The sequence below is a fragment of the Emydura macquarii genome, unplaced genomic scaffold (genome assembly GCF_026122565.2).
Source record: "Emydura macquarii macquarii isolate MOO-44397 ecotype Brisbane River unplaced genomic scaffold, CSIRO-AGI_Emac_v2 contig_2473, whole genome shotgun sequence".
Taxonomy (NCBI): Eukaryota; Metazoa; Chordata; order Testudines; family Chelidae; genus Emydura; species Emydura macquarii.
In genome coordinates, this window is record NW_027132610.1 from 5,655,509 (window position 1) to 5,682,922 (window position 27,414).

The following is a 27,414-nucleotide window of genomic DNA, read 5'->3' on the forward strand; positions in this document are numbered from 1 at the left end:
AAATATTAATACCATAGGCACTAGTTAGGAGCAGTAGATATGTCAACATGCCTTAGTATAGGCATACACAAATGTTGTAACTTATTGGTTGCATTATCCCAGGATAAAACCGTCAATATCACTGGCAATGAAGCAATGTGTGAATGTTCTGTATATTCAGATTCTTTGCTTGCTGCAGTTCAACATCTGAAGTTTAAGACTGCAAACCACTCAAAGCAAGGACTGGTTTTCTCTAACACATTATCAGCACTCAGTAACATATAAAATGTGATTAACAAAGCTAATTCAATACGATGTTGCACAACAGTTTTAAAGGGTTCACATAATATCGCTTTTTATGAGGCAAGCACATATTTTCACTCATAGCTATTCATTTAAAAGATTTTCCCTGAAAAAAGTCTTTGAACAGTATTCAAATTGCTCCTATGATTATGCTTTCCTTTACACTATTCCATGTGGTGGTATTTTACATTAATTTAGAATGAAAAATACTATAATCAGTGTCTTTTTTGTGGCTAATAATTTTAGTGACAAACAAATATCTTGCATACATTGAACATTTTTTCATATCACAATTACCATAAAAATTACCTGATCCTTAATACTACCCATTTAAAAGCTGTGAGGAATAAATTACTTTATTTCATGACCACACCTAAGCTTTTCATTTTATCTGGTTACTAATTATTGCTCAAGATCAGCAAAAATTACATCTTTCAGTGAACTGCAAAAAGTGGCATATGAATCATTAAAGAAAAAAATATTCACCTGCATAATTTTCTTTTTAATATGCTGATGCAAATTGTACAATTGTTCAATTCCCAGAAGCTGAGAATGGGTGACGGGATGGACCACTTGATAATTACCTGTTCTGTTCATTCCCTCTGAAGCCCCTGGCATTGGCCGCTCTCGGAAGACGGGATACTGGGCTAGATGGACCATTTGTCTGACCAAGTATAGCCATTCTTGAACTCATTGGTTAAAACTGGGCTTGTTTATAAATCCAAGACTGTTTATAAATCCAAATGCCAGATTTAAGTATGTGTTTGTATTTTTTTTTTATTAAAGTTATGGCACTTAATATAACAGCAGAAATAATCACATGGCTTCACAGCCAGAAGCAATACAGTTTTCCAAACAGCGTAATTTCTTCCTATTATCAATAATTACTTGTGAGATTTCTGAACACAAGAAGCCCTTATTTATGTGCATGAAACTGAAAAAGTCTTTGTCAGCATTTTCTCTTTTGGATTACAATTCTGCTGCACCCACAGCACCCCATAAGATCATGTTGTTATCTGTTTGCCTTTACATTCTGTAACTGAAATTACAGTTTCACTGTGCTAGCAAGTAAACAGTTATGACAACTGTGTCACTGGGAAATGATTAATATTTATGTTAAATGTGGCAGATTTGGAACAAAAAACAAACAACATTTTTCTATTTACAAGTTCCCATAATTCTTTACAAATATCTAATGTCGAATACATTACATGACATTACTAGAAATATTACAATTTATAAAAGAAAGTGAACTAAAAATCAAACATCTCTAGTGCCATAGTGAAGGACAAAATAAAAAGAGCATTACATTGCAGCACCTTTTGACATGTAACAAAAGATATTGCCTGTTATATACCAAATAATGGATTACCAAGTCATACTATATTTTCAATGTTTGTTTGTGGAAAATATATATATACAGAAACACAAAACTCAACCATTTAGACATTTGAGAAATTAGTTTTGGTGTATAATTTTCAAAAATCCTTAATAAAACTCTGTACAACAAAGGTCATCTATTCCAGGTTATCATCATGCAGTTTTCATTAAATAAACAATCACAGGCTCTTAAACAGAAACAGTAAATTAAATACCTAATAATTTTATAATTAAGTAAATGCATTCAATGCACTACACAATGTTGTATGTTAAATCAAGTAACATTAATGAGGATTAAAATATTGTACCATTTCAAAGGTACTGTATTATCCTTTAAACATTCAGGATGTAATACTGCAGCAAACTGATAATCAGATCCAGCTGATATGAATACTACTATGAGAGACATCAATGTCCATGGAACACAAAAGAAAAAATGGTCTGGAGTGATTCCTCTCCAAAGTTATTTTATTTTTTTCATTTAGTAATATGTCCAGTCTGATCAGTATATTAAAAAATGACACCGCCTTTTTGGAAGCTTGTTAAATGAAATAAAATCTAAGTTTATATACAAACTTCATCTAACATACCACTAAGCTTTGGTTACATAAAGTGCAGTTCAATAATGTGTAATTTTAACTAATGTACTGTACAAACAGCTACTTTCTAGCTCAATCTCCCTGCAAATTTTAAAATATTCATGTTTTACAGTTTGCTTTACAGTAGGCTCAATAAAAGGAAAATGTCTGCTTAAATTGATTTAAATTCTAAATACTTCAGTACCATCCAAACATGCGCATTGTATTGTATTTCTAAGCTATCTGGTAAGTGTAACCTCTTAGAAATACAGTAATCTGCAAATTACATTGTATCCCATCACATTAAATATCTAGGTCTTGAGAGTACAATTTTCTAACTTTTTCAAATCTCTCATACTTTTTGTTGTATAAAGTTTTCAAGTTTTATTATAATACAAGCAGTACACTCCATCACTCTCATGGCAACTTCGGAAGTGAAACGGTCATTTGGAATCTGTGGAAAGGGAAGCAAATCAGGATATCGAGTTTTTAAGCTATCTACTCCATAAGCTTCCAGTGTGTGAACATCATTTGTAAGTCCTTCAAGTTGTTGACTATATTCCTCTATTTTTTGTGCAAGTGCAGTTGGTTTTACATCTTTATCTGATTTACCTCTTACAGCATAGTCGGCTGCAATCAAGGCTAATTTAGTGGAAAGATAGCATTTGAAGCACACCCATTCATTAGCATTTTTATGAAGGTCATTTCTTGCAGCTGAAAAGTTTGCTCGAGCTTGCCTAAGCCACCTACGTGCTTCCACAGGATTCCCAACTGACTTGAATGTAGGTGGTACAAAGAAACGTGCAGAGTAAGATGGCCCTGTGGAAGATGGACACTTTTCTTTATACTGTTGTCTTTCAGCTTTATGGCTTGTTGCTTCTTGATTCCATGAAGTATAAAATCTTTGAAATGAAAATTTGTCTGACTGAAACCGAGAAGCTGAAGATGAAAATGTTCGTCTTGATGCTCTGTCTGTATTTTGATCTATAAAGGCCTGTTTTTCTAGTCTGTTAATCTCATTCTGTAAATGTTTGAAAACTTCATTGGCGATATCAAGGTTCTCTGAATTTTTATCTGGATGCCACTTAAGATACAGCCTTCTTATTATCTTTTTCCTTTCAGATTCTGGAAGTTTCCAAGCCTGTTCAATCACTGATGTCACTTCTCTTAATATTTCTGGCAAAGAATTTGGCTTAATCTTTTTGGGAGAGTGATGTTTTGAAGATGTTGTTTTGTGGCTCTCTCTACCAGAGAAAAGAGGAGGAACTGTCCTAGGTCCATGTGCTGGAAATTCTGTAGGACTAGTTGGGGTAGAGGGTGCACTGTCCCTACTATGAGAACTTTCATCGGGTCTTGAAAACTTGTACAAGTCAAGAGAGCTCACTATTTTATACTCACTATATCCAATATCGATCTGATAAATCTTGCCTAAAAAACTGGAATTTTCATCATCTTCCCTTTCTACTTCTTGTACAATGATTGCATATGTATATGTTGGTTGGTATGATCCATATATATCACCACCTTCAGCATCAACAAGGTAACCAACATATTCACCTGGATAAAAAACATTCATGGGATCCATAAGGAGAGTGTAATGAATTTCAGCTGGTATAGGAGTGCCAGGCATAGGTAATTCAAGTTTTGATGGTTCTGAGGAATCATACTTCACTCCTAAACTGTCAAGCTTCTCACTAATTCTGTAAATATCATTGCAACCCAACATGGCAATTAAATATGAGGTATCAGAAATTAGATTGTCAGTTGCAGATTTCAGGGTCATTGCTAATGCTAAGAGAAAATTTATGTCTTTGCTGTCTGAGTGCTGTATATAAAGCAGTATTACTGCATTCCCAAATCTCTTCAAAAAAGCAAATGTTTCACTTTTACTGTGGGCAATAGGAGTAAAACCTTTAACCCTTAATGTTGTTTGCAACTTCTCAAAACAGGAAACTTTCAAGCCTTCTCGCAAGGCTTTGCACAGTCTTATGGCCTTTTCTTCATTGGCTAGGAAAGCATTGTCATTTTCATGCTTCATAATTCTAATGAGTCCTGTGATGAACTGTTCAGAAGATAATAGTAACTGCAACCTTCCCTGTAGAGAACATAATGCTCCAAACTGACATGTTTTGGGAGACTCTTCATCCAACAATTCTTCGAGAATACTGCTAAGTAGGCGAGGCCTCAGTTTCTGAGGAAACAGCATTATCAGTTTAGTGTGAAAACCATGATCTTTTCCTAAATAACACTGGCTAAGATCAACAAGCATCTGCACACCAATGTTACCTTGTATTCTACTTTTGTAATGTGGTGCATCATCAAAAACTAAGATACTTGACTTTACTAATCTACCATCTTGACTGGGAAGGTAAAGGGCAAGATCCCTCACATTCTCAAGGTCACTTCTAACCTTAACAGAATCATTTTGCAGACTTTTAAACAGGCCAGAAACAACTCTTTTAACTGTGCGCATTTCATTAGGATCCAATTGTTTTCCTTCAGAGTTCTTGAATATGCGACTCAGAACCTCAACATACTGCTTTGTTGAAATAACATCTTCGGTACCTAAGTGTTTAAATAACTGGTGGAAGGTGCCAAGTTCTAAAGGAAGTTTGTAAAGGTAAGGCTTAAAATCAGATTCATACTCAAGATTTATTACTACCTCTTCAGGCTTCAGGAGCTTCCAACCTTCTTCCACCATCACAAAAGCAACCCCTCGAAGCTGAAAGCGGAATTCCCTTTTCTCTGTACTGAGAAATTCATAGATACTCCTTAGTACCTTAACTCTGGTTTTCACCATGTCCTCATCTAAAGTTGTTATATTGCATATATTTCTGCAGTTATTGATAACTTTATCCAGAGGAGGATCCAAGTTAACATTAAGCATAGTTAACACCTGCTCAAGCTGTTCTTGTGGACCAAGACTGCTTCCTTCCTGTTCTTTGATACTTAAAGGAGTTGCTTTTTCAGGAAGAATGGGACATGAAGTCCACAGCAATTGTAACACATCCGTCTGTTTGAATTTAGGGTTTACTTGTGCTCCATTGAATCTTATAAGAGGAAGTGTTCCATTAACCTCTTGATATTGAGGATGAAATCTGACAATTTCAGCAGGAGCACACTCGGGGCACAAAAAAGGAATTAAAGATAATTCTTTTAGGAAGTTTCCCAATAATAAATCTGTTCTTTCCTGGAATATGTGATGAAGGAGGATATCAACTGTATTTTGCAAAGTTTCCTTAGACCAGCTTTCAGTGTTCGCTCTCATACTGATCTCCTTAGCAAACTGTAGTAACTGCTGCTGGGAAATAATGTATTTTAGTCCTATATTCCGCAGGAATGTTACCCATGATGTAAGGAATGCCCCTTGATTCTTCGGTTTTGTGAGGTGTTCCAGTCTCTTAAAAAAATCTTGAGGTATGAACAATTTTTCAGGCAGCATAACTTCAAAGACTTTTACAGTTCTGTCATAAAAATGTTTTGCAGGTTTTAGTCTATTACTTGCATCATGAATTATCAAAAAGTTTTCCAGCTTTTCAAACAGCTGATCCTTTATTTCTGAAGATTCCTCAATGCCAGAGAGTCTGTTTTTTAAGCAGATCAGGTGTTCTACCTTTGCATCGTAAGACAGACTTTCAATCTTTGGTAAAAGGTGCTTCAAATACACTTCAAGATCATCCACAGGGACACAACCAAGCACAGTGTACAAGTCTTTCAAGTTAACTTTTTCTTCAAGAAAGGCAGATGAAGTTGACTGTGTCCACCTATCCACTTCAACTGAAGGAATACTTTTTGTGAGTATGTAACATGTTCCATATTTTGAAATACTGATGTATCGACCACTAATGGATTTATAGCATGGAAGAGACTTTAAAATTTTAATGTCATCCTGAGACATCAAATGACTTAAATGGCAACTGAAGTACATTAAGAGGGCCTCAAAATCACTTTCTGCTAATTTTTCAGTCTTAAATGTCGAGGTCTGGACCATATAATGTATGGCTTTCAGAATGTTTGATGGATTATCTATATTTGCTGTGTATTCTGACAACAGAGGCACTAAAACATTATCTTTGGAGCATATTTTGTTCAATGCAAGCTGAATACAGCCAGTTTTCATTAAAGCATGGAAAACTTTATCACTCTGAGCATTTGGGAAAACAGCTATATGCATTAGGCTAAGGGGCAGCAAGACATCACACTCTGGCACAACAAGCTGATTGACTGAGACAGTAAACTTTGTACCTGGAAGCAAAGCCCAATCCTTCAAAGTATCAACAACATCATCAAATTTTGGTTTCATATCTTCTTGGTCTTCCTTAACATTTACAGATTCACTGATAAAATGCCATGCATTTTTAAGCCAAGATTCACTTGCAAAATTTTCTTTCCATCGTACACAACTTCTGGTTTTATATTCTCGAGGCAGCACAGATGATAATAAATCAGCAAAGCTTGTGATATCAAAAGCTTTTGCTACATCACAGCTAAGTAAAATATTACTGTATCTCAAATACAGGGTGTTCATAAACAGATCCTTGCGAGATGGAATCAGTTCATGATACGTTGTTAAGAACTTTGGCCGCTTTGAATCAAAAACTTGCAAGACATTGTCAAGTGTAATAAGAAGTGGCAATCCCTCAATTTGGATTTCATTTTCTTCTGCATCCTTAAAGCAATAGTCAACCAGAAGTTTTAGGCTGTGGAAGAGTTTCAGGTTTGTCTGTTGAAGACGACAAGGCAACTTTCCAATGTGGCAATTAGAGTCCGGAGAAGAAAAGGTCATCAAAAAAAATCGGACATCAGCAGGAGTCACATAGCTGACAGGTATATCTGCATCTACAAGACAATGGTAAAGATTTGCAGTTTCATCACAGTTATATACCAAATTGAATCCAATTTCTAAAAGTAGATGTTTGAGTCTATAAACATTTTCTGCTACTGTCTTACGTGTTGTGATGTACTCTACATTTTTGAGGTGGTGCAACTCATCTTGTAGCAAATTGTCAAAGAATGGCCTACCTTTGTTTGAGGCAGACATGTTAACCCATGTAATGATAACTGCAGAATGTAAATCAGAGCCATCAATATTTGGAGCCCGCACAACAGGTAAGAGGCGTTTCAAATCTTCATGAATGCAGCTGTAAACTGCTTTCACTAAGCAATACCAATCTGGCTGCAGATCAAGTCTGTTAACTGGAAAGAAAGACAAAAACTTTTTCAAAGTGTCTTTCACAACATGAACAGGTGTGTTTTGCAAGACTGATACTGTAGGATCAGTGCCTGGAAAGTAACGTTTTTTCAGTTGAATCAGTAGTTCTACATAGGCTGGTGCTATTAGTGCTGTCATTAGGCTATTATTCCAGTCACTTCTTACTCCAACTCCATTATCATCCCGCCACAGATTTCTTCTGGCAGAATCTAAAGCAAAATGTCCATTCACATGAAAAGGTAACCCAGTTTCTAATGATAGAGGTAAGAAACAAAATGCCCTATGTGGTTTTTTGTAGTTGTGAGTAATGCAAGCAGCTACTCCTCCACGTGGAAAAAGGGTAATGTCTTCATTCTTATGAGCTGATATAACACTCTTAGATACCTTTTCCATAGCTGAAAAACCTGACCGATTACATATTAACCAAGATGTAAGGTTCCCTTCAGAGTCTTCGGTATCCATAGTGTAAGTAATTTGTTGCACAGGTATCTCATTTAACTGCTTTTTTTTAGTTACGCTGTCAATTACAGAGGCATGGAATTGCTTCCGTTTCAATCTGTCTCCATCAGTGATTTTGCCTTTTACTGAATATAACACATTCAATGCTCCGGTTGTTTTTTCTATTTCACAAATGGAAATTTTTTCCATATGATTCAAAAACATTAGAAGTTCTGCTCCATCTGTGCGCAGCTTATCCAGAAGATTTTGGACCATTCTATCTGAACATGGAACTGGGGAAATTTCTGACACTTTCGCCATTTCTGCATTTCGAAGTGGAAACCTAAACATTGTGCAATTATCCATTTTAAAGTGATTTCCTAAATAAAGGTCCAATACATCTGAGAATTGTGTTCTGAAATCTGCATCTAAATCTCTAAACATGCGTCCAGGACTCATTGAAGTTGCACCTGGTGCATATCTAGCATGGGGATCAAAGATACAGAGTATATCATTACCAGATATGAAAGAAGGGCAGTCAGTAATGTGATACACGGAATTGAATCCTATACCATATTGTCCAGTTTTACATGGATTTCCTTCTTTAGTACCTTTTCCAAGGTTCTGAATTCCTCTTATATCATCCTCAGTAAAAGGCTGATTGTTGTATACACATAGTGCTGGACCTTGAAGTGGTGCCCATTTCTCATCAAATATTCTATCGACTGGATGTTGTCTAGAATCAAACACAAAACAGATTTCTGTAGCTTTTGCATCATCTGCATTCTGAAGGAGCTCTTTCAGCATTTCTTTTTCAGAGGGATAGGCATTAAGAATGCTTTTAATTCTACTTGTCAACTTTTCTTTCTGTCCAAACTCAGTCCCAAGAGTAGTAAAACAGATATTAGAGGCGTATCTTTCTAAAGCTTTATGTCGCTTTGGTACTGCACCAAGCTTTACTGCAACTTCTCTAGGGATATCAGCATGACAGTATTTTACAGTTGTATCTTTAACTTTTATCCAAGGACAGTCATTGTAACACAAAGTTTTGGCAGGTAAAAGTGCCAGGTGAGTATCTGGTAACAGAATCTCACCATATTTTTTCTCACATAATTCTTGCTTCTTCTCTCTAATGAGACTCCATATTCCTTCACTAATGATTCTCCTACAAAGCTGAAAATTCTTTTCTATTAGTTGTTTGTTTCCCCTCTCTTGATTTACAGACTCAAGAACTAGAGCAAAATCTTCAACTGTAAAAGCATGTCTTACACTTACACTTTCAAATAATTCACGGAAACTATTTTTATATTTATTAGGCAATTGATAAAGATATGGTGCTGCTTCAAAGTTCAAATAAAAACACACTTTTGTTGGGTCAACATATGCACTCTCAACAAGAATGAAACTACAATTTTTCAACTTTTCAATTATCACTGCTTTTGTTGTTTCATTTTGTAGCATTGCTTCATGGAGGTATTTGTAACAAGCATTGGTGATATTCTCCTGATACAATGTAATTCCATCAAATGACTTTGCAACTTCTTGCAACTGATTTATGACCAGACTAACAGTTGGTTTCTTAAGTAAACCCAAAAAATCTTTGACAGCTAACGATATGGCCCCACAACCTTTAAAGGAATGGGAATTTTCATTAAGAACTGGTTGTAAAAGACAAACAATATCTTGATGATCAGCAGTGAAAAGGTCAGTTGCTGAAAACATTGTTTCAGGCTGAAAGTCATTACCCTTCCAGTGTAATGAGAAACCTGCTGGTTTTGTGAGGAATGGGAGGAAAGGGATTGTCTGACATTTTGCAGCAAATTCTTTAGCTCTAGGATCTCTACATTTTAGTTTTTCATCAATGAGACTTAATATAATGCTGCTTCTGAGACAGGCTGCAACATGATCATTCCTATTAATTGCTGCTACTGATTCTGCACGTTCTATTAGGTCTTCCCATGAAACATCATCCTTAGCCATACCTAACTGGACAAGTTTAACCAAGATAACTGGATTAAGGTAATCCTGACTGCTGCCATAAGGAAATCTTCCATCTTTAGCATCATATAACTTTGCAACTCTTCCTTCTGGGTGAATCAATCTTGAAGGTATAACCAAAGAATGACCATCAAAAGAACAAGGAATACATGGAGTAACACGAAGTATTCCTGAGAATTCCTCAACCTTTTCATTCAGAACATATCGCATCAAAGGATCACGCAGCTCTGCATCAACCTCCTGAATGTTAGGGAAAAAGACTTCAGAAAAGAACTGTCTCTCAGAGAAAGTGTTCTCTAGTAGTATATATTTACATCCTGCTTCTTCAAACCCTGCCTTTACCCAAGATGGGAGCTCTACAGCACAAAGATTTTTTGATCCAGTTTTTTTAAGGTATTTGAGGAAGATCTTAAAGGCTGCAGGTCCAATGTCTGGACGTTTCAGTATTGAGTCATCTAAAAATCTCACATTCTTCATGGAAACCCAAGATGAACCATCAGAAAACACTTTGATCCCTTCTTTGCCTTTTGCATGAGCTATGTCTTCATAAAACCCTTGACATATAACAGAAAAATCATCATGCACTGAGTCAGGATCTGGCCACACTGCACAATAACTGTAGTCAGCTAGCTCGCCATTGAGTGTCATGTCACGTAAAACACAAAGTGCTTCTAAATAGGCTTTTACAATAACATGCCTCATGAATACTGTGTTCCATTTTCCTTTTGTATCTGTTTTCCAGATCTCTTTTCGATTTGAAGTAACAGCAAAACAGCCATTGATGTGAACAGGTAAACCTGTTTTTATTCGTAGAGGTAAATAGCAGAATACTTCCCCAATGCTGTTGCAATTAGGCTTCACAATCCACTTTAGGTCTTGAGTTTCAGACAGCAGTACTCCTACTCCACCACAAGGGACAAGACCTAGTCTTCGTCCACTTTCATGTAATGAAAATTTTAAAGCATCACCAGTATCCATGCAAGAACATATGAGCCAAGTTGTAGAATCTACTGTTTTTTGTGGCAGTTCCTCAGCTGGCCTTTTCATCTGTCCAGATTTAGCCATTTCAAAGAAAGAAGTTGGGTCATCTTCTGGACCTCTGAAAAGTGGAGACTGTAAATCAGCGATCCGTCTAAATACATGATGAAATTCCTCTACTACTATCTGTAGGATGCATGAAGACTTTGGTGTTTCAGTGGGAAGCTTTCTATTACTGCTGCTGCATGTCTTCATGAGTTTAGCTGCTTCCTTTAAAACACTTACAACAGGTGCAGTCAATGCTTTGGAAGAACATAGACTTTTTTTAATAGTCACTGTATCTTGTGCTACACCAGGGTCAGCTTCCTCAACTTTCAAATATTTCAGAACCATTGAATTTACACTCTGAGTGAATATTATCAGTCTATGACCACAAATGCTAAACTCATCCACAAGAGAGTAAATGTCTGCTGTATTGTAGCAAGTACTGCTGACTTCACTCATGTTAGCCTCCTGCTGAGTTCTAAAGGAAAGTCTGAAAAGTGTTCCTTTATAACTGTAAGGAGCCTCCACAGTTAATGGTAGCTGACAACCAAACACACCTATAAATGGCTTGAACTGGTTAGGAAATTTTCGCAGCCTTTTCTGTTGCTTACTCCAGTTAATCTTGATCCCAGGATTAGACTTGTCTCTAATATGTTTACTGAGATGATTAATGTTTGGATCAAACATTATCATGAATTCTCGGCTCATAATGATGGGAATATCAGTGATGTGATAAACAGAGTTGAACCCTAGTCCAAATTTCCCTACTTTATCAACTTCTTCCCTTTTTAGAGACTCGCCTAATCGAGTTATATTTAGAAAATCTGAGTCAGAAAATTCAGAATTGTTGAATGACCACAAAGCAGGTCCATGACATGCTGCCATTCCTGGATCCAAAAGATTCTCCCTTATATTCATATTTCTTCTCATGTCAATCATGAAATTACATTCTGTTGCATTGGCATCATCAGCATTTTGAAGTAGCTCTTTAAAGGTATCTGAAACAGAAGGGTATTCCTCCAAAATGTTTTTAATTCTTACAGTGAGAGGTTCTCTTTGTCCAGATTGCTCAAATCCCATGTTTTCTGGATTAATCAATCTTGTACTGAGGCATGGCACATTTAACCATTCTGCAGTTTTCATGGGTATGTCTTCATGCACCAGAATGATTGGTTCCACAGAATCTTCAAGCAAATCATTTAAGTCATCAACTTTGATATCACAATAACAACATTCATGAATTGGTTTCATTACAAGCTTAAAAGGATGTTTGCTACAATATATAGGCACAGGTGTATTCAAACTTGCTGGAATCTGACTGCTGTATAGCCATCTTATAATATTCAGGATAATGTGAAGATTTTGTTTACTCTCCTCTTCACTGAGACATTGCTCGCTCTTTAGATATATTTTCTGAATGACCATGGAAACATGGTCCGGTGTCAACTGTTCAATAGAACCACAACTTTTAAACAACAGGTGGAATTTAGCCATAGTTTTTGGTACACTATGCAGATAAGGCTGGAGATCAAGATCAGGTACTGATTTTATTACTGCCTGGGTAAGGGAACAAAATGTTTTACCAGTCCAGACCCAGGGAAATTTTAAGGCTTTAAAAACATCTTTACCTTCATCTAAATGATCATGCATAAATCCATAAATTTCAAGCAGAATATGCTGAAATTGATAATAGTCTTCATCACTAAAGGTTTTAGAACTGTGCCAATCAACCACCACTTTGAAGTGTTTTAGGACTGCTTTTATGCTAGGTTTGGTGGAGATGCCAAGTGCTTTTTCTATATTTAAATGGACACTTTCCACCAAGGGAATTGATGAACCAACTAAAATTGCATGAGCTATATTACACATTTCTGGTGGTGAACAAAGATTACAAAGGTCTCCTTTCCAAACCAAAGATCCTGGATAGTTTGGAGGTCTTTCCTTACATGCTGGAATCCATTTTAATTTTTTCAGGATTGATTTTGCCTCAGGTGTCTGCAGCAGTGTATGATTTTTGTTCAAAATCATTAACAGAGTTCTAGCTTTTCTTAACAGTACATCATGGCTTGTGATAGAATCACCTTGCAAACTTTCAATTTTATTTGCCACTTGTATTATGTCTTTTTCCTCAAGACTGCTTTCACTTTTTAAACCTATTTGTCTCAAAGAATGAAGAATATCTGAAGAAGTTGTAAAAATACTAGGTGGGAAGCAGATTTCCTCCTCAGCATAAAACAGATTTTGCAGTACTTCTACCTCAGGATCAAAAAGTTCATTGGCTGACACTATCTTTCCTTGGGAAATCTGAATAAATTTTAGTGATATCAGCCAATCTATCACATCTGTATTCTCATTTTTGAGGAAAGTCAGATTTTCAAGAACCCAGAGCATAATCTTTGTTGTTTCATCGTAAGAATAAAAGTCATTTTGAATATCCTGTATAATAAACTTTAGACAATCTGTGCTCTTTAGCTGTTCTACTTTTAATATGTTAGCTAAACGAATGGTAGCTTCATCACTGCTGTCAATTATTGGAACAGAAAGTCTCACACCAGGTGGAAGTTTGGCAGTGTGATGCAACACTTTACAACCTTTTAATCCAGTAAAAGCAGTGAGCTCTTCATCAGATAATTGTTCAATTTGTTTAAATATCACTAGCTCCTGAATAAGTCGTCTCTCTTTTTCACTGACATCAGTTAAACTAGCTAAGAATCTCCTAAGAGCATCTTTATGTGCTGGAGGGAATGATGAAACTTTACTGGACAGTTTCTGAAATGACAGTTTCTCCATTATTTGCAAAACAGCACCTGGTAATGGTGGATGTACATATTTTTTTAAAAGTGGATGTTGTATAGAGGTGTCTAGCTTCTTAAGTACAACACCACCAAGTTTTTGAATGATGTCAGCTAAAAATCCTGGAAGCTGTGTCTCAGATTCATCTTCTAATATAATTGTAGAGGGAGTCCTAAGTCTAATAAGTTCCACTAAAACCTGGTCTTCCCCTAGTGGCATCTTCGGGATAAGAGGCATGTCATCAAACATAGTCAAGTCTTCAGAGAAGTGTATATATAGCTTCTTCCAGACCATTTGAAGCCATGAAATAGATGGGTGATTTTTATCTTCTGAAACTGGATACCATTGTACCACCATGTCTCTGCCAGGCCACACAGTATTCAGAACTTCTTTGATAAGCCGGGCAAATCGTTCAGGGTTCAGAAGCTGTAGTTGAGTGCATGGTCTTCCTGAAATCAAAATAAAAAAAAGGAGGCAATGAAAATCAAACAATACAGGAGAAATTTTTTTCTGTACTTTTTTCATAAAGGAAACAGAAAAAGCAAGACAGGAAACTTCCCAATTTCTATGCTTGTTCACTAACGATGATTTCAGACCTGAACTCAAATATCTCATCTGATTTTACTGAGTTGATTAAAATCAAGTACATTACATATTAGTACCAGAAACAATTACCAGATTGCAACTGATCAGTATGTTAGTTTTGCACAAAGTCTTTGGTTAATTTTCAATATATACAATAAGGCAACTATAAATACAATACAATAAGGCAGCAATCAATGCTTGCTTAAACTCAAACAGGAAGGCTCAGAGAAATTTTTTGTTTATTTGCATTATCCATTCAATTAGTAGTTCTTTATGTTTAGAAATGATGTGAAGTATAACCTAGTGGTTAGAACAAACAGCAGGACCATCCTAGGTATTTGCCTAAGCTCCAGTCAACCTTCAGTCAGTAAAAAACAACTTGGTAGCCACAGAACTACTATATAAAACTGCTAAATCTGAGGTTAAAAGTATGTGTGTGTGTGTGTGTGTGTAAATTTCTACTATAAATCAGAATCTTTATTGAAAATAATATATTTTGACCTATAAATTGGCATTCTAAATAAATAGATCATAGTGAAGCCCTACAACACTTCCTCTGAGGTAGGCAAATGGGTAAACTGAAGCACAGAAAAATTAATCAATTCCCATGATGATACTGCAAGACAGTGGCAGTAACTGTAGGAGGACCCACCATGTTGAATTTGAGGCCCTTACTCTAATCACTTGACAACAGTTTCCCTGAAAGCAGTAGTCCAATTACAGCAAATTAGCTGTGGGGATCTGGTTTTGATGGCACAAAAAGTAAAACACCTAGATCCAGTAACAGATTATCATGAAAGCATTTTACTTTCCTACCAAATATATATAATAAACTACATTAATCCTTATATTCTCAAATCAATCCTGAAATGTCTGAATGACAATTTTGTAATAATTACATAAAAATATACTGCATCATGTATTTCTCCAACATAATATGTATTCATATGCACTAATCAATATTGGTTTTATCAAAAATGTCATTTTATATAATATGCATGCCCAAAATAAAGAAAAAGAACAGAAAAAAGCAAGCATGAAGTAGCAAGTTACATCACATGTAAATGTAAAAATTGAAAAATTTCACTGATAGACAATTTAAATTTGTATTACTATTAGGAGTTTGTTTCTGTGGTTAAAGCAGGAGACTGTCAACACTTGGACCAGTCCTGGCACTGCCACTAACTTGCACTGTTACCATGGGCTAGTCATCTAGCCCCTCTGTTCCTAGCTTTGCAAAGCACTTTGAGACCTTTGGGTGAAAGATGCTATGTAAGTGCAAAGTAATACTGTAGCAGACTAAGTAGACGGTGTTCATGAAAAAACAGGAGGTGAGGATGAATAACTGTAATATTAATATGTATTTTTCTTAAAATAATGAGCTGTTCAGTAAGTATTTTAAAAACTTTGTAAAAACTTTCTTTCAGATAGAAATCAGTCTTTTAAATAGTACATCTGGATGTTTTTAAAATCCTTTACAAAGTTTCTTATTTAGCTCTTTTGATTGTTGATATTTAAAAGGGTTTTCTCAGAAAGGGAGAAACGTCAAGCACAAACACAACAAGAAAAAATTTGCTAATTTCTTTCCATTTCATCAATCTTACATGTTATTTGTAACTATAAAAAGTACAAGGTGGGTGAGACAGTATCTTTTATTGAACCAACTTCTGTTGAGAAAGAGAGAAACTTTTAAGCTTACACGAACTATGTCTATACAGCAATGTAAACCTAGGGTTAGTAGGTATCCATACTGCAGTGCACAGACTTGAGTCAAAGTAACCATATCACAGAGTGCCTTACGCCTCGTCCTTCACAATGTTGATGCTCTAGCCTTAGAAATGTGTTGCACTGTGGGAAAACTCTACTGCACACCCTGCATATTACAGGAAATTTGAACTGTCAGACTACAAAGCCTTCTGAGAAGTCATTTTGTTCTGTGTACTCCCAGCTACCAGAACCAGCAATGTGGAGGAAGTCCATTGGATGAAATTCTCTTGCTTGCACTTTCACTCCTGTGTCAGGAAGCTGACAGAGCATCCATGAGGTGCTGGTGGACATTTCAGCAGTGTTTTCTATCCCATCAAAAGTACCTGACTGATTTCCTGATGGAGCTGCAGGAGAAGTACACTGGCGTCACAGACTCTGAATGGCAGGATGCTGTTCAGCATAATTGGCATAGCTGTGATGCTCCCTATGTAGACCACCGCTTCTGGTACAGGGCCACAAGCACAGACTGGTAGGACCACAGTCATGCAGACCTGGGATGATCAGCAGTAAGTCCAGAACTTTTCATGAAGAAAGCCACATTTCTGGAACTTTGAGCAATTTATCCTCACCCTCCAGCATAAGACGACACACAAGTCACCTTTGCCAATCCAGAAGCGGGATGCTGTACTTGTGGCTACACCAAACTATTGCCAACTGGTTTGGGATTGGAAAGTCGACTGTGGGTAAAGTGGTGGCAGAGGTAACTGAGGCAGTCAGGTGTGTGGTTTACCCTAATGTGGCAGACATTAAAGGTATCCAAAGGTAATTGCTGGCTTTGAGAGAATGGGGTTTCCTAACCGTGGCAGTGCTAGTGATGGGACTCGTGCTCGTAGATTGCCCTTCTCAAGGAGCATGAGTACATAAATTGAATCCACTGTTATGCAGGCACTAGTGGACCACAGACACATATTTATGAATGTCAATATGGGCTGTTCAGGAAAAGTTCAGTACAGTTTTTTGCCGCTCAGTAGTCTACATTCTTGAACAGGCTGAGATACTATTCCTACCCACTGACAATGACATAAATGACCTTACTGTCCCCACTGTTAACCTGGGGGACCCCACATATCCTCTTTTGACTTGGCTTATGAAACTGTATTCTGGCCAAAAAAAAAGGTTTAATTACACTCTCAGCATGTGTAGAATAGTTGTTGAATGTCATTTTGGCAGATTAATATCGTGTTGGAGGTATTTACAAATCCATTCAGATGTCAGTGTAATTAATGTTGTCCTCATTACTGTGGCTTGCTGTGCTCTTCACAACCTAGAGACCAGAGATAAGGCATTTCTTCCTGAATGGACTTATGAAAGAAAGGGGACACTGGACTGGCACTCTTAGCCAGAAAATGCAGCTACCACTGTGGGAGCTGGTTGCACCTGGGCAGCAGAAGTAAGGGATACTTTGTGTGTTCACATTATGGACTTGCATGGCCCAATGGAAGAGGGTGAATAGTACCTGTACGAATGTGCAGGGAGGGACAGGTACTGGCTCATTTTTTGGCAAGGGACAGTGGTTGGGGGGGTGGAGGGATCTTGATTGCTATGCAATTTAAATCAGAATGACATGATGAATAAATTTGTGTTGGGGGGGGCAGCAAATAGAGGAATAGTTTGCTTACTAATGCTTAATTACTCCTTAATAATATGCTTTTACTTTTAGTATCTCAAATTCTGTTTGTTTGATGTAGTGATAGCAATAAACTTTCTTGAAAATATAACATGTTTTATTTGCAAGCAGGTCTGAAAACAGTAAACCACTCACACAGTCTTGGGCAGGCCAATTGCCATTACAACATCAAACAGCCAAAAAGAAAGGGCAGGAAATAAAACCCAACACGATCCCCCTATCACAGCATGTCCCCTAACCCCAAGTTCTCCTTTCCCTTCTTTACATGGTTAGCCCTCATTTTGTGGCAGGGGAGAGGAGTGGAGGTTTCCACTGAAGGAGATGGAAGAAGTAAGTCTGCACAGGGTTTACTTGCCCAGCCCAGATGCTTATGAGTCCTGAATGCATGGGCTTCCTGACAGAGTTGTGCAAACTACTGCTGGGCTTAGGGTCTGTTGCTGGGGTATCATGCCTTACTGTGGGAGAAGCAGCAAGAGCCAGTGCTCTTGCAGCCATTAAGACAGAAGTTGCTGGAACATTCTCTCTGTTGGGCTCTGTCCTCCTTCCTTAGCTGCCATTCCTGTTCCAGGAACTGATATGCAAGCACCTGTTCCCTCGCTGAAACACCTGTCTCCAGCTATCAGTGAGCCTCAGCCTCTTTGCCTGCCTGTCAGCATACTGTTTTTCCAATCTTTCTCCCCTCTTCTTATGATGCTGGACCTGCTGGACTGTCCTCTCAGGAACATCGACCATGAGTTCTTCACAGAAAAACTTCTTTTTGGAATGGTCCTGAGGATACGCTGGGCCAGGAATGGAGTTCCTGGAGAACAGAAGGCAATATAGGTTGAGAGTCCTGAAATAGGACAAGAAATAGAGGGATTTTGTTTAAAGTAGATCTATGGAGAAGCAAAAAATTACATTAATAACTGTGGAATGTCAAAGACATAAAATGTAACAATTCTAAAGTGAATCTACACATATTGTGAAAGGGATGCTCAGTCTTTACATTGTCTCTTGACAAAGCCTTGTTATCCATAGTTACAGAAATGCAGAGGCAATGGTCATTTTAAAATTAAAATTGCTTCATTAAAATTTCCTAACTAATTGCCATATGAGGGGTGTACAGCGCCCTTGCAGCAAAATGCTTTTTCTTACATTTCGGGCCTTTAATATTTTGGAAGGCAAAGAAGTTCTTGTGGTGCCCTATTGGCAAAGAAAGATGTTATTCCAGACTGCTGGAAGTATTCAAATGAATAGTGTACAACAGCATATTCATGAGTGGAGTGGACTAATCAGCTATTTGAGGGAGTGGGCTAGAAAATATGCTCTTCCCCACAATGTGACAAACTATCTAAAGATCCTGCTTCAGGAAAAGTTCGCAGCTATCAGAAGACAGGTCTGGGTCCTAATCTATGATGGAATAAACATGATGCTGTTTTAGAGCACACATCACTTACCCTGTTATTGCTGCAAAGAAAATTCTCTGAAATCTACAGCTTTAATCCACTCCTGCATGGCTTATCACTAAATGAAACTGACTAGATTTGGAAACAGAATACTGTTTCCCAAACACACATACTCAGTTCACTGTTTACAGACAGCTTCATAGACCCAGGAAGAGTGATTGCAGAATTGCAAATTTCCAAATATCAAAGGAAAACAAGAATGACCGTAGCAAATCTCTATGATTTGACAATTAAAATAGCCTTTACAGCTGTGTTTGAAAGTCTCAAATTCTAATTCATCATTTTGAACTCCAAATTTATTGGGGAAGGTGCAGAGAGGGAAGGGGAGTATGCCTAGACACTGTGATAGAATCCACCATTACTGGCCAAATGCTGGTAACTGAGACTTAGCATTTTTGCATTGCTCTTTAATGGGAAATCCCTCCCATTACAGTAATAATAGACTTTTAATTTGAATCATAGACTTACCGGGACCTGAGCGTGGCATCTGTCTCCATCATGTTCTCAGCAGAGGTCTGTTCCTTGTGGGCAAGGGGCTCAAACAGCTCCTCCAAGTAGGGATTGAGATTTTGCTGTTGATCCTGCTCCACAGCCTGGTCTGGGACTTGTTTCATTTAAAGAATCACTTCATGATCCTGGCTGGGAGCCTGTTGCTGGCTGCAATCAGTCCCCATGCCGGATTCACGGTCAGCAGTGATCCATCATGGCTCACCATGTCATCGTGAAGCACAGTTGGGTCTATGCTGGATGCAGTGCCCAGGACCTGATCAAAGTCATCATAAAATGGGCATGTCATTGGCGAGTTTCCTGAGTTGTGATTCTTATTCTAGGTCTTCCTGTATTCACTCTTTAGCCTCTTAATTCGCTCTGTGCACTGACCATCTGTCTGAAAAATCCAGAGCTGCCAGCTTTTAGGTTAACTATTGGTATGCATGGTCATTCCTTATGCTTTTGCTGAAGTCCACGGTTTTACTGGCCTCATACCACAAATCATCAAGATATGGCTATGCTCACATGATCGAGAAGCAGTTTGCTTTGCAAAAGACTTCATTAGATTGGTCTCCATTGAAAAACCTGAAGGCTCTCTGACAGTGTGCTTGCAAATCGGAATTCAGAAAACAAACTGAGCTGCTGCTGTTTGCAAAGGGAGATATGACTTCCTTTTGCAACATATTGCACTGCAGACTGTCAGCATAGAGAGGACTAAGGAAGTTCCCCCAAGGAACTGCAGGATACATCCATCAAAAAGTGTTCACTCACAAGTTATATGACATTTTTGTCTTTTATCATCTTCTTGTGTGAGTTCATTCAAGAGCATAGTGATTATCTGGTTTCACCCATATCGTTGCTTTTCGGGCAGTTATTGCACTGGATGAGATACAACACTGCATACAGAAAGTACATTTTCAAGCACCACTGATTTTCAAATTGATGGTATGTCTAATATGTTCAGTAAAAAAATGAGGTCTTCTTTTCAACATTAAGCACAAACAATCTTTTTACATTTTCCTATGTAACATTTACTATGGATAATGCAATAACTATCTCACCCTCTCAGTGCTTAAGGCTATCTTTGAGGTATTTCTAAGGCACCTATGACCCCATAATATGTATATAAAGTTGAACTACTTCCATTCAGACAAAAACTGTTTCTGTGTTACTGATTACAACATGAAGAAGAATTTATCCTACATACAGTCATACATAATATTATATGGGCTAGCAGAATTCCTTTTCCTATCTTTGAAATACATATAGGAACAGGTAAATTAGGTATGTGATCATATAATCGTCTTTGTTGATAAGCATGAAGCTATCACAGCAGTCATGTGGAATTGAATACTGATGAGAATACAAATTGTATATATACAAAAGTATGATAATACAGGTCTTTAAATTCTGTGTGCCGTTGCAATACTGCACACTTTTCAGCCATCTCCCATAATCTCAGAGGACAATCTGACTTTGCAGAGTGGGGCTATCAGTGTGCTCAGCAAGAGCTTAAAACCCCACTTCTTTCCACTTCCTTTCAAAGTCTCAACAGGATGGTCAGAGGGAAAGAGACCACTACCACTCCCACCTATTTGCTTCCTAGTTTGGAAGTTGGTAACAAGACTTCTTTGGAAGCAGTTAAGTTTTCCTTCCTTCAGGCTGTCAAAAGCTACTCCCCTCCTTGGTGCTGCAGTATTGAAAAAGAGAGCAGCACTAGCAGAAGGGACAGAAATCTAAGGCTGATGGGCAGGGAGGCGGAAATCCTCCTAGAATTGAAACTAAAATCCTATTATTTTAGTGCAAGCTCTTAAATATTCATTGAACATAAAAAGTTAATATAAGAAAGAAATGTTCATGCTGTAGATTAATGATTACAGTATAGCTACTTGCAATTAATTCTTTAAATGCAGGAAGCTCCTAGAATGTACAGCCCTCACACCTTAAACATGCAGCTCAGTTATTGACATTTCAAATTATTATGCGAAATTTACAGAATAAAAATTTGATACCATTTAGAAATTCTGAAAATCTTCACAGGATGCACTGGTTTATTTAAACAATGTAGCATTAATTAATTAATATAACTTAATTAAAATGTTATTTTTTCTATACAATGAGTCCTAACACTATCAACTTCTCAATTATTAGGCTTTTTTTTCCCTGTTTTTTGCCAACTGTGTTTAATTGTGTAAGTTATCCAGTTTCTGTTTACATGGAAGCTAAGGCAGAGAGAACATTTAATCATCAAAGGCACACAAATGCCACACTTCAATCCAGTAAAATATTCAGTCAGCAATCCTACCTGAAAATCCCCAGAGAAGCTGTTGGGCTAGAATATAATGAAATCCATTTTTTAGAAAACATTCAAATGCTGATGATTAATACACAATTATGCTAAATATAAAAGTAACAATATGCTTCTTGCAATAAAAGAACATGCTTTATGGAGTAAAAATGGATTTGGATCTTTTTGAGCAACACCACTGGTGGAATCCACCCCACCTTCTGAAAGAAAATATAAGAATATATTTCTTGTATATTTGTATAGTCACGTGGGGAAAATTATTGGCAGCTGAGATTTTAGACCCAGTCAAAAGAGAAATGCACAGGTCTTACAGTATCATATATACATTATGACTATGTAAACGCCTTAGAAAGAAAAGCAATTTATGGCAAAAGAGTCCAAAGAGCGAAGGTGGCCACTCTACGGTTCAGAAGAATGATCAAAGGAATATAATGTTTTACAGAAGAAGTCTACCCATCACATTCATGAACAAGAATGTTCATGTGTTTTCTCAGCAGCAATACTAGTAGGATGAAACAATAGAAAGGACAACTGCTAAATATCGGGTGGACTGGTTGAAAATAAGAACACAGGATGTAAAAGATGATGATGTATGTACTTGTATAAATACATCACAGAAAGAGCCAAAATATGACAATGATGTAAATAATTTCCCTATTGCAAAAAACTGTAAATTCAATAATCAGGACAAAACATCTGGAGAGATACAGATTAAACAGACAGCATTAGAAAATGAGGTGAACCATTATTCAAGGTGTCCTCACACAGCTCCAGCTTTTCTTGTCTTGTCTAGTCCCCCTCTGCTGAGGCAGGAGCTGCTGGACCATGTATAAGTAATTAAATACTCATTCAGAGAAAGAATTAGAATGGTTAGGGCACTTATCTGGGATATGGAAGACCTAGATTTCTGTCCTCCTGCTCCAGTGATTGATCATGTACACACAGTGGAACAGCTTCAACAGAAGTGACTGAGTGGTTAGGTACTTTCCTGAGAGATGGGAGACTCAAGTTCAAATCCCATCTCCACATTAAGTAGAGAGGGGAACTGAATCCAGGTCTCCCATATCCTGGGTGAATGAGCTAGCCACTGGGTGATAGGTTATAAAGAGAGGCATGATCACTTCCTCCACATTTTATTAATCTAGTCCAGGCCCAACAAATGACTTAGTTTAAGTGAAAAAAAAATTGTAGACCATTTTGGTTAGCCTTTATTTTGCAATTTTTCAGTACTACCAGTAAACAGAAAACTACAGAAAAGAGCTACAAGAATGATTAGAGGTCTGAGAAACCTGCTTTACAAAAAGAAATTAAATAAAATTAATCTAATTAATTTATCCAAGAGAGGGTTAAGATCTGACTTGATTAGTCTATAAGTACCTATGTAGAGAGAAGATTTCTAATGGTAGAGGGCTCTTTAATTTAGCAGACAAAGGCATAACAAGATCCAATAGCTGGAAGCTGAAGCCACATGAAATCAGACTAAAAATATGGCACACAGTTTTAACAGCGAGGGTAATTAACCACTGAACAATTTACCTAGAGACATGGTGGATTCTCTGTCACTTGAAGTCTTTAAATCAAGATCGGATGTTTTTCTAAAAGATAAGCTGTAGCTCAACCATAAGTTATGAATTTGACACACCACTCATTCAGTGAAATTACTTGGCCTATGTTATGCAGATTATCAGCTATTCTGATATCAATGGTCTCTTCTGGTCTTAAAAATCTATTAATCTAATCTTTCACAATATGCGAGGTCAGGGCATGTCCACCATAACCCAAAGGCTGGTACTGTTATTGATTGTTAATGTATGCACACGTGCGCACATTCGAACACATTAGCTGGAGTAGGAAACATGACAGTCCTGTGAGGGGAATACCAATTTAAAAAAAAATCTGAAACATCAAGGTTTGAGTGCGCTTTACTGAGTATCCATGGACTACTATATTGTAAATCTTCATCCTTCTTCTCTTCCCCTTCCTTTTTGCCAGTTTTTGATGAACATTTGTGTTTATTTTGAATTCAGATTGTAAATTGTGTCTATTTTTGTATGAGAAGTTTAGCAGATTTTGCATGCTCAGTTTAGCCTTAAAAATGATAGGTTTTCAAATGTGGGTTTTAAATCAGCCTCCCTGAAGTATCCTTATTCAAATTGAAATTAAGAAAAAAAATGACAAACCACACAATTTCTTCTTAATCTTATCATTATCAATCTATTTTCTTTGTAAGGATAAGACCACAAAAATTCTGAATGTTACCTCGGCTTTTGGAAGCTTCCTTCAAAGCAGTTAGAACTTGAGGCTTCAGGTCATCAGAAAGTAATCTTCCTTCAAGGCCTGGGAAGAGGGACCTAAGCATGCCATTGAAAACAAAGAAGTATGGATCTCAGCATCCTTAACCAAGTCATTCATGTTGTAGTTCAATAGTTACAAATACTATAAAACAAGTTATACATGTACTTGCCTATATATTTTGAAAAGTTTTCCTTTTGCAGTATTTTCTTACAAAAACAAAATATGTATACAGCAACAGAGAATCTTAAGAAAATTAATTTTCTAACTACTTTGTAATTTTGACAGGTTGTTTAAGAGAGTTCTTATTGAAGATACCAGGTTTACAACCTGAAGACATTCAGACTGATTTTAATGTAATAATACTCTAGAAAGAGACTTTTAAAATAGCTTCCTAGGGTTCTATGTCTCTCAGTGTACTCTTATCAAAGTATAAAGATATAGGATATGTAATTGCTAGCACTGAAAACTCCACTTGGGACCTGAAAGTCAGACTGCGCTCTTCCTGGCTGTGAAACCACCACCGCCAAATAACTGTAAACCACCAATAACCAGGGGGAAAGGTTGGGTGAGCAGATTTTATGCTTCAGATGGTCTATTTTCATGTCAATGTTGTAAGACTAATATAACTTCACTTTAAGTCCTTTAGAAATAGAGCATACACAGCCTAAGAAGTTACCCTATATTACCTTATAGGTAATGCTGAGGAGGAGCCAGTGGTCATGATACATGTAGGTACCAATGATTTAGAGAAAGATAAGAGAGAAGTTCTGGAAGCCAAATATAGGCTGGTAAGAGATTAAAGTCCATAACTTTCATGATAGCATTCTCTGAAATGCTTCCAGTTCCACATACAGGGCCAGTAAGACAAACAGAATTACAAGGTCTCAATGCGTAGAGGAGATGATGGTGTAAGAAGGAAGGATTTAGGTTTATTAGGAACTGGGGAACCTTTTGGGGAAGCAGTGGCCTATACAGGAGGGATGGGCTCCCCCTTAACCAAAATGTAATCAGACTACTGGCACTCCTGTAAAATGTTTAAAGTTGTAGAGGAATTTTTAAATTAAGGGCTAGGGAAAAGCCAACAGGTGCACAGGAGCACACGGTTGAGGCAGAGATATCCCTCAAAGATGAATTTATTAGAGAACTACATATACTAGTAAAAAGGATAGGAAAGAAGTTGGTAAAGTGGAGGTAGGAGGCAGTGAGGAACAGTAAAATGTAACAGATTCCTATTTAAATGTAACACGTGAAGACAAGCAACTGAATACTGACAAAATGTACCTATATGCAAATGCTAGAAGTCTAAATACTAAAATGACTGAACTAGAATGCCTAGCATTAAATTGAGGATATTGCTATAATAGGCATCATATAAACTTGATGGATAATTAGTGGGACATGGTAATACCAGGGTATAAAATCTACAGAAATGACAGAGTAGCTTGTGCTGGTGGGAGACTGGCATTATATTTTAGGGAAACCACAGAGTCAAATAAGGTAAAAATCTTGAATTAAACAAACTATACCATAGAATCTCTATAAATAGAAATTCCATGCCTGAATAAAAAGACTAACATTTGACAGTGATTGTGAAATGCAAAGGGAAGTCAGAGAGGCTACAAAAACAGAAAGCACAATAATCATGAGTGACTTCAACCTCATATTGACTAGGTAAACATCACTGCAAAGATTGATGCAGGGTAATATTTTTAGACACCATATACAAATGCTTCTTGGAACTGTTAATTCTGTAACACACAAGCAGAGAGGTAATTCTTGATTTAGTGCTAAGTGGAGCACAAGATCTGTCGAAGAGGTAGCTGAACTGCTTGATAATAGTGACATAATGTAATTAAATGTAATGTCCTTGTAGGGAGGATAATACCAAAAAAACCCATCACAATAACGTTTAACTTTAAAAAGGGGAACTACACAAAAGCGAGGATGTTTGTTTAGATGGAAATTAAAAGAATCTGTCACAAGGGTTAAATGCCTGCAAGTAGCATGGGGACTATATAAAAATCAACATAATAGAGGTTCAGACTAAATGTATACACTAAATCAGAGAAGACAATAAGAGGCCCAAAAGAATGCCACTATGACTAAACAGCCCATTTGAGGCAAAAAGGCATCCTTTAAAATTTAGAAGTCACATACTAGTAAGTATAATCGGAAGGAGTACAGTCTCTGGAAGGTTAAGTGTAAAGGTATAACAAGGCAGGCCAAGAAAGAATTTGAAAAGCAACTGCTAAAGATGGAAAAAAAGAACAGTAAGCCATTTTTAAGTACATCAGAAGCAGGAGGCGCACCAATCAGGCAGTGCGGCCACTTGATGACAAAGGTATTAAAAGAGCATTCAAGTTAGACAAAGATGCTGCAGAAAAGCTAAATGAATTCTTTGTATCCATTTCCACTGCAGAGGATGTGGGGGAGATACCCATATTAGAGCTATTCTTTTTGGGCAACAAATCCAAAGTACCAGAGGGGTAGCCGTGTTAGTCTGTATACAGCAAAAACAACGAGAGTCCTGTAGCACTTTAAAGACTAACAAATTTAATTTCTGCAGGCATAAGTTTCCGTGGGCTGTAACCCACTTCATCAGATGTACTGTCCAAAGTACTGTCCCACTATAAAGTATCAATAGAAGAGGTTTTAGAGGTTTTAGAGAAATTTAACAGTAATAAATCACCAGATTATATTCACCAAGAGTTCTGAAGGAACTCAAAAATGAAATTGCAGAACTACTACTATAGTATGTAACCTATCACTGAAATCAGCCTCTGTACCAGATGACTGGAGAGTCGCTAATGTAATACCAATTTTTTTTAAAAGGGCTCCCTAAGCAATCCTGGAAATTACAGACTGGTGAGACTAATTTCAGTATCAGGCAAACTGGTAGAAACTAATTTAAACTAGTAGAAACTAATTAAACACAATTTGTTGGCAAAGAGTCAACATGACTTTTGTACATGGAAGTCATGACTTACCAATCAGAATTATTTGAGGATGCCAACAAGCATGTGGATAAGGGTTATCCAGTGGATATAGTGTACTTGGACTTTCAGAAAGCCTTTGACAAAGTCCCTTACCAAAGGCTCTGAAACAAAGTAAGGAGTCATGGGATAAGAGAGAAGGTCCTCTCATGGATCAGTAACTGCTTAAAAGATAGGAAAATGGTGTTGGAATAAAAGGAT

At 37.1% G+C, this 27,414-nt stretch overlaps 1 protein-coding gene across 3 annotated transcripts in view; it reads right to left on the reverse strand.

The window, feature by feature from the left end:
- Window positions 1-769: 769 nt before the first annotated feature.
- SACS (sacsin molecular chaperone) overlaps window positions 770-27,414 on the reverse strand; it is a 118,616-nt gene continuing 91,971 nt past the window's right edge. For all 3 annotated transcript variants that reach the window (XM_067562873.1, XM_067562874.1, XM_067562872.1), the window contains 2 exons: window positions 24,185-24,276; window positions 770-14,153 (listed from right to left, as the gene is read on the reverse strand). In XM_067562873.1, the coding sequence (XP_067418974.1) occupies window positions 2,593-14,153; window positions 24,185-24,276 (11,653 nt within the window). In that variant the 3' untranslated portion in view covers window positions 770-2,592. The remainder of the gene's footprint in view (window positions 14,154-24,184; window positions 24,277-27,414) is intronic.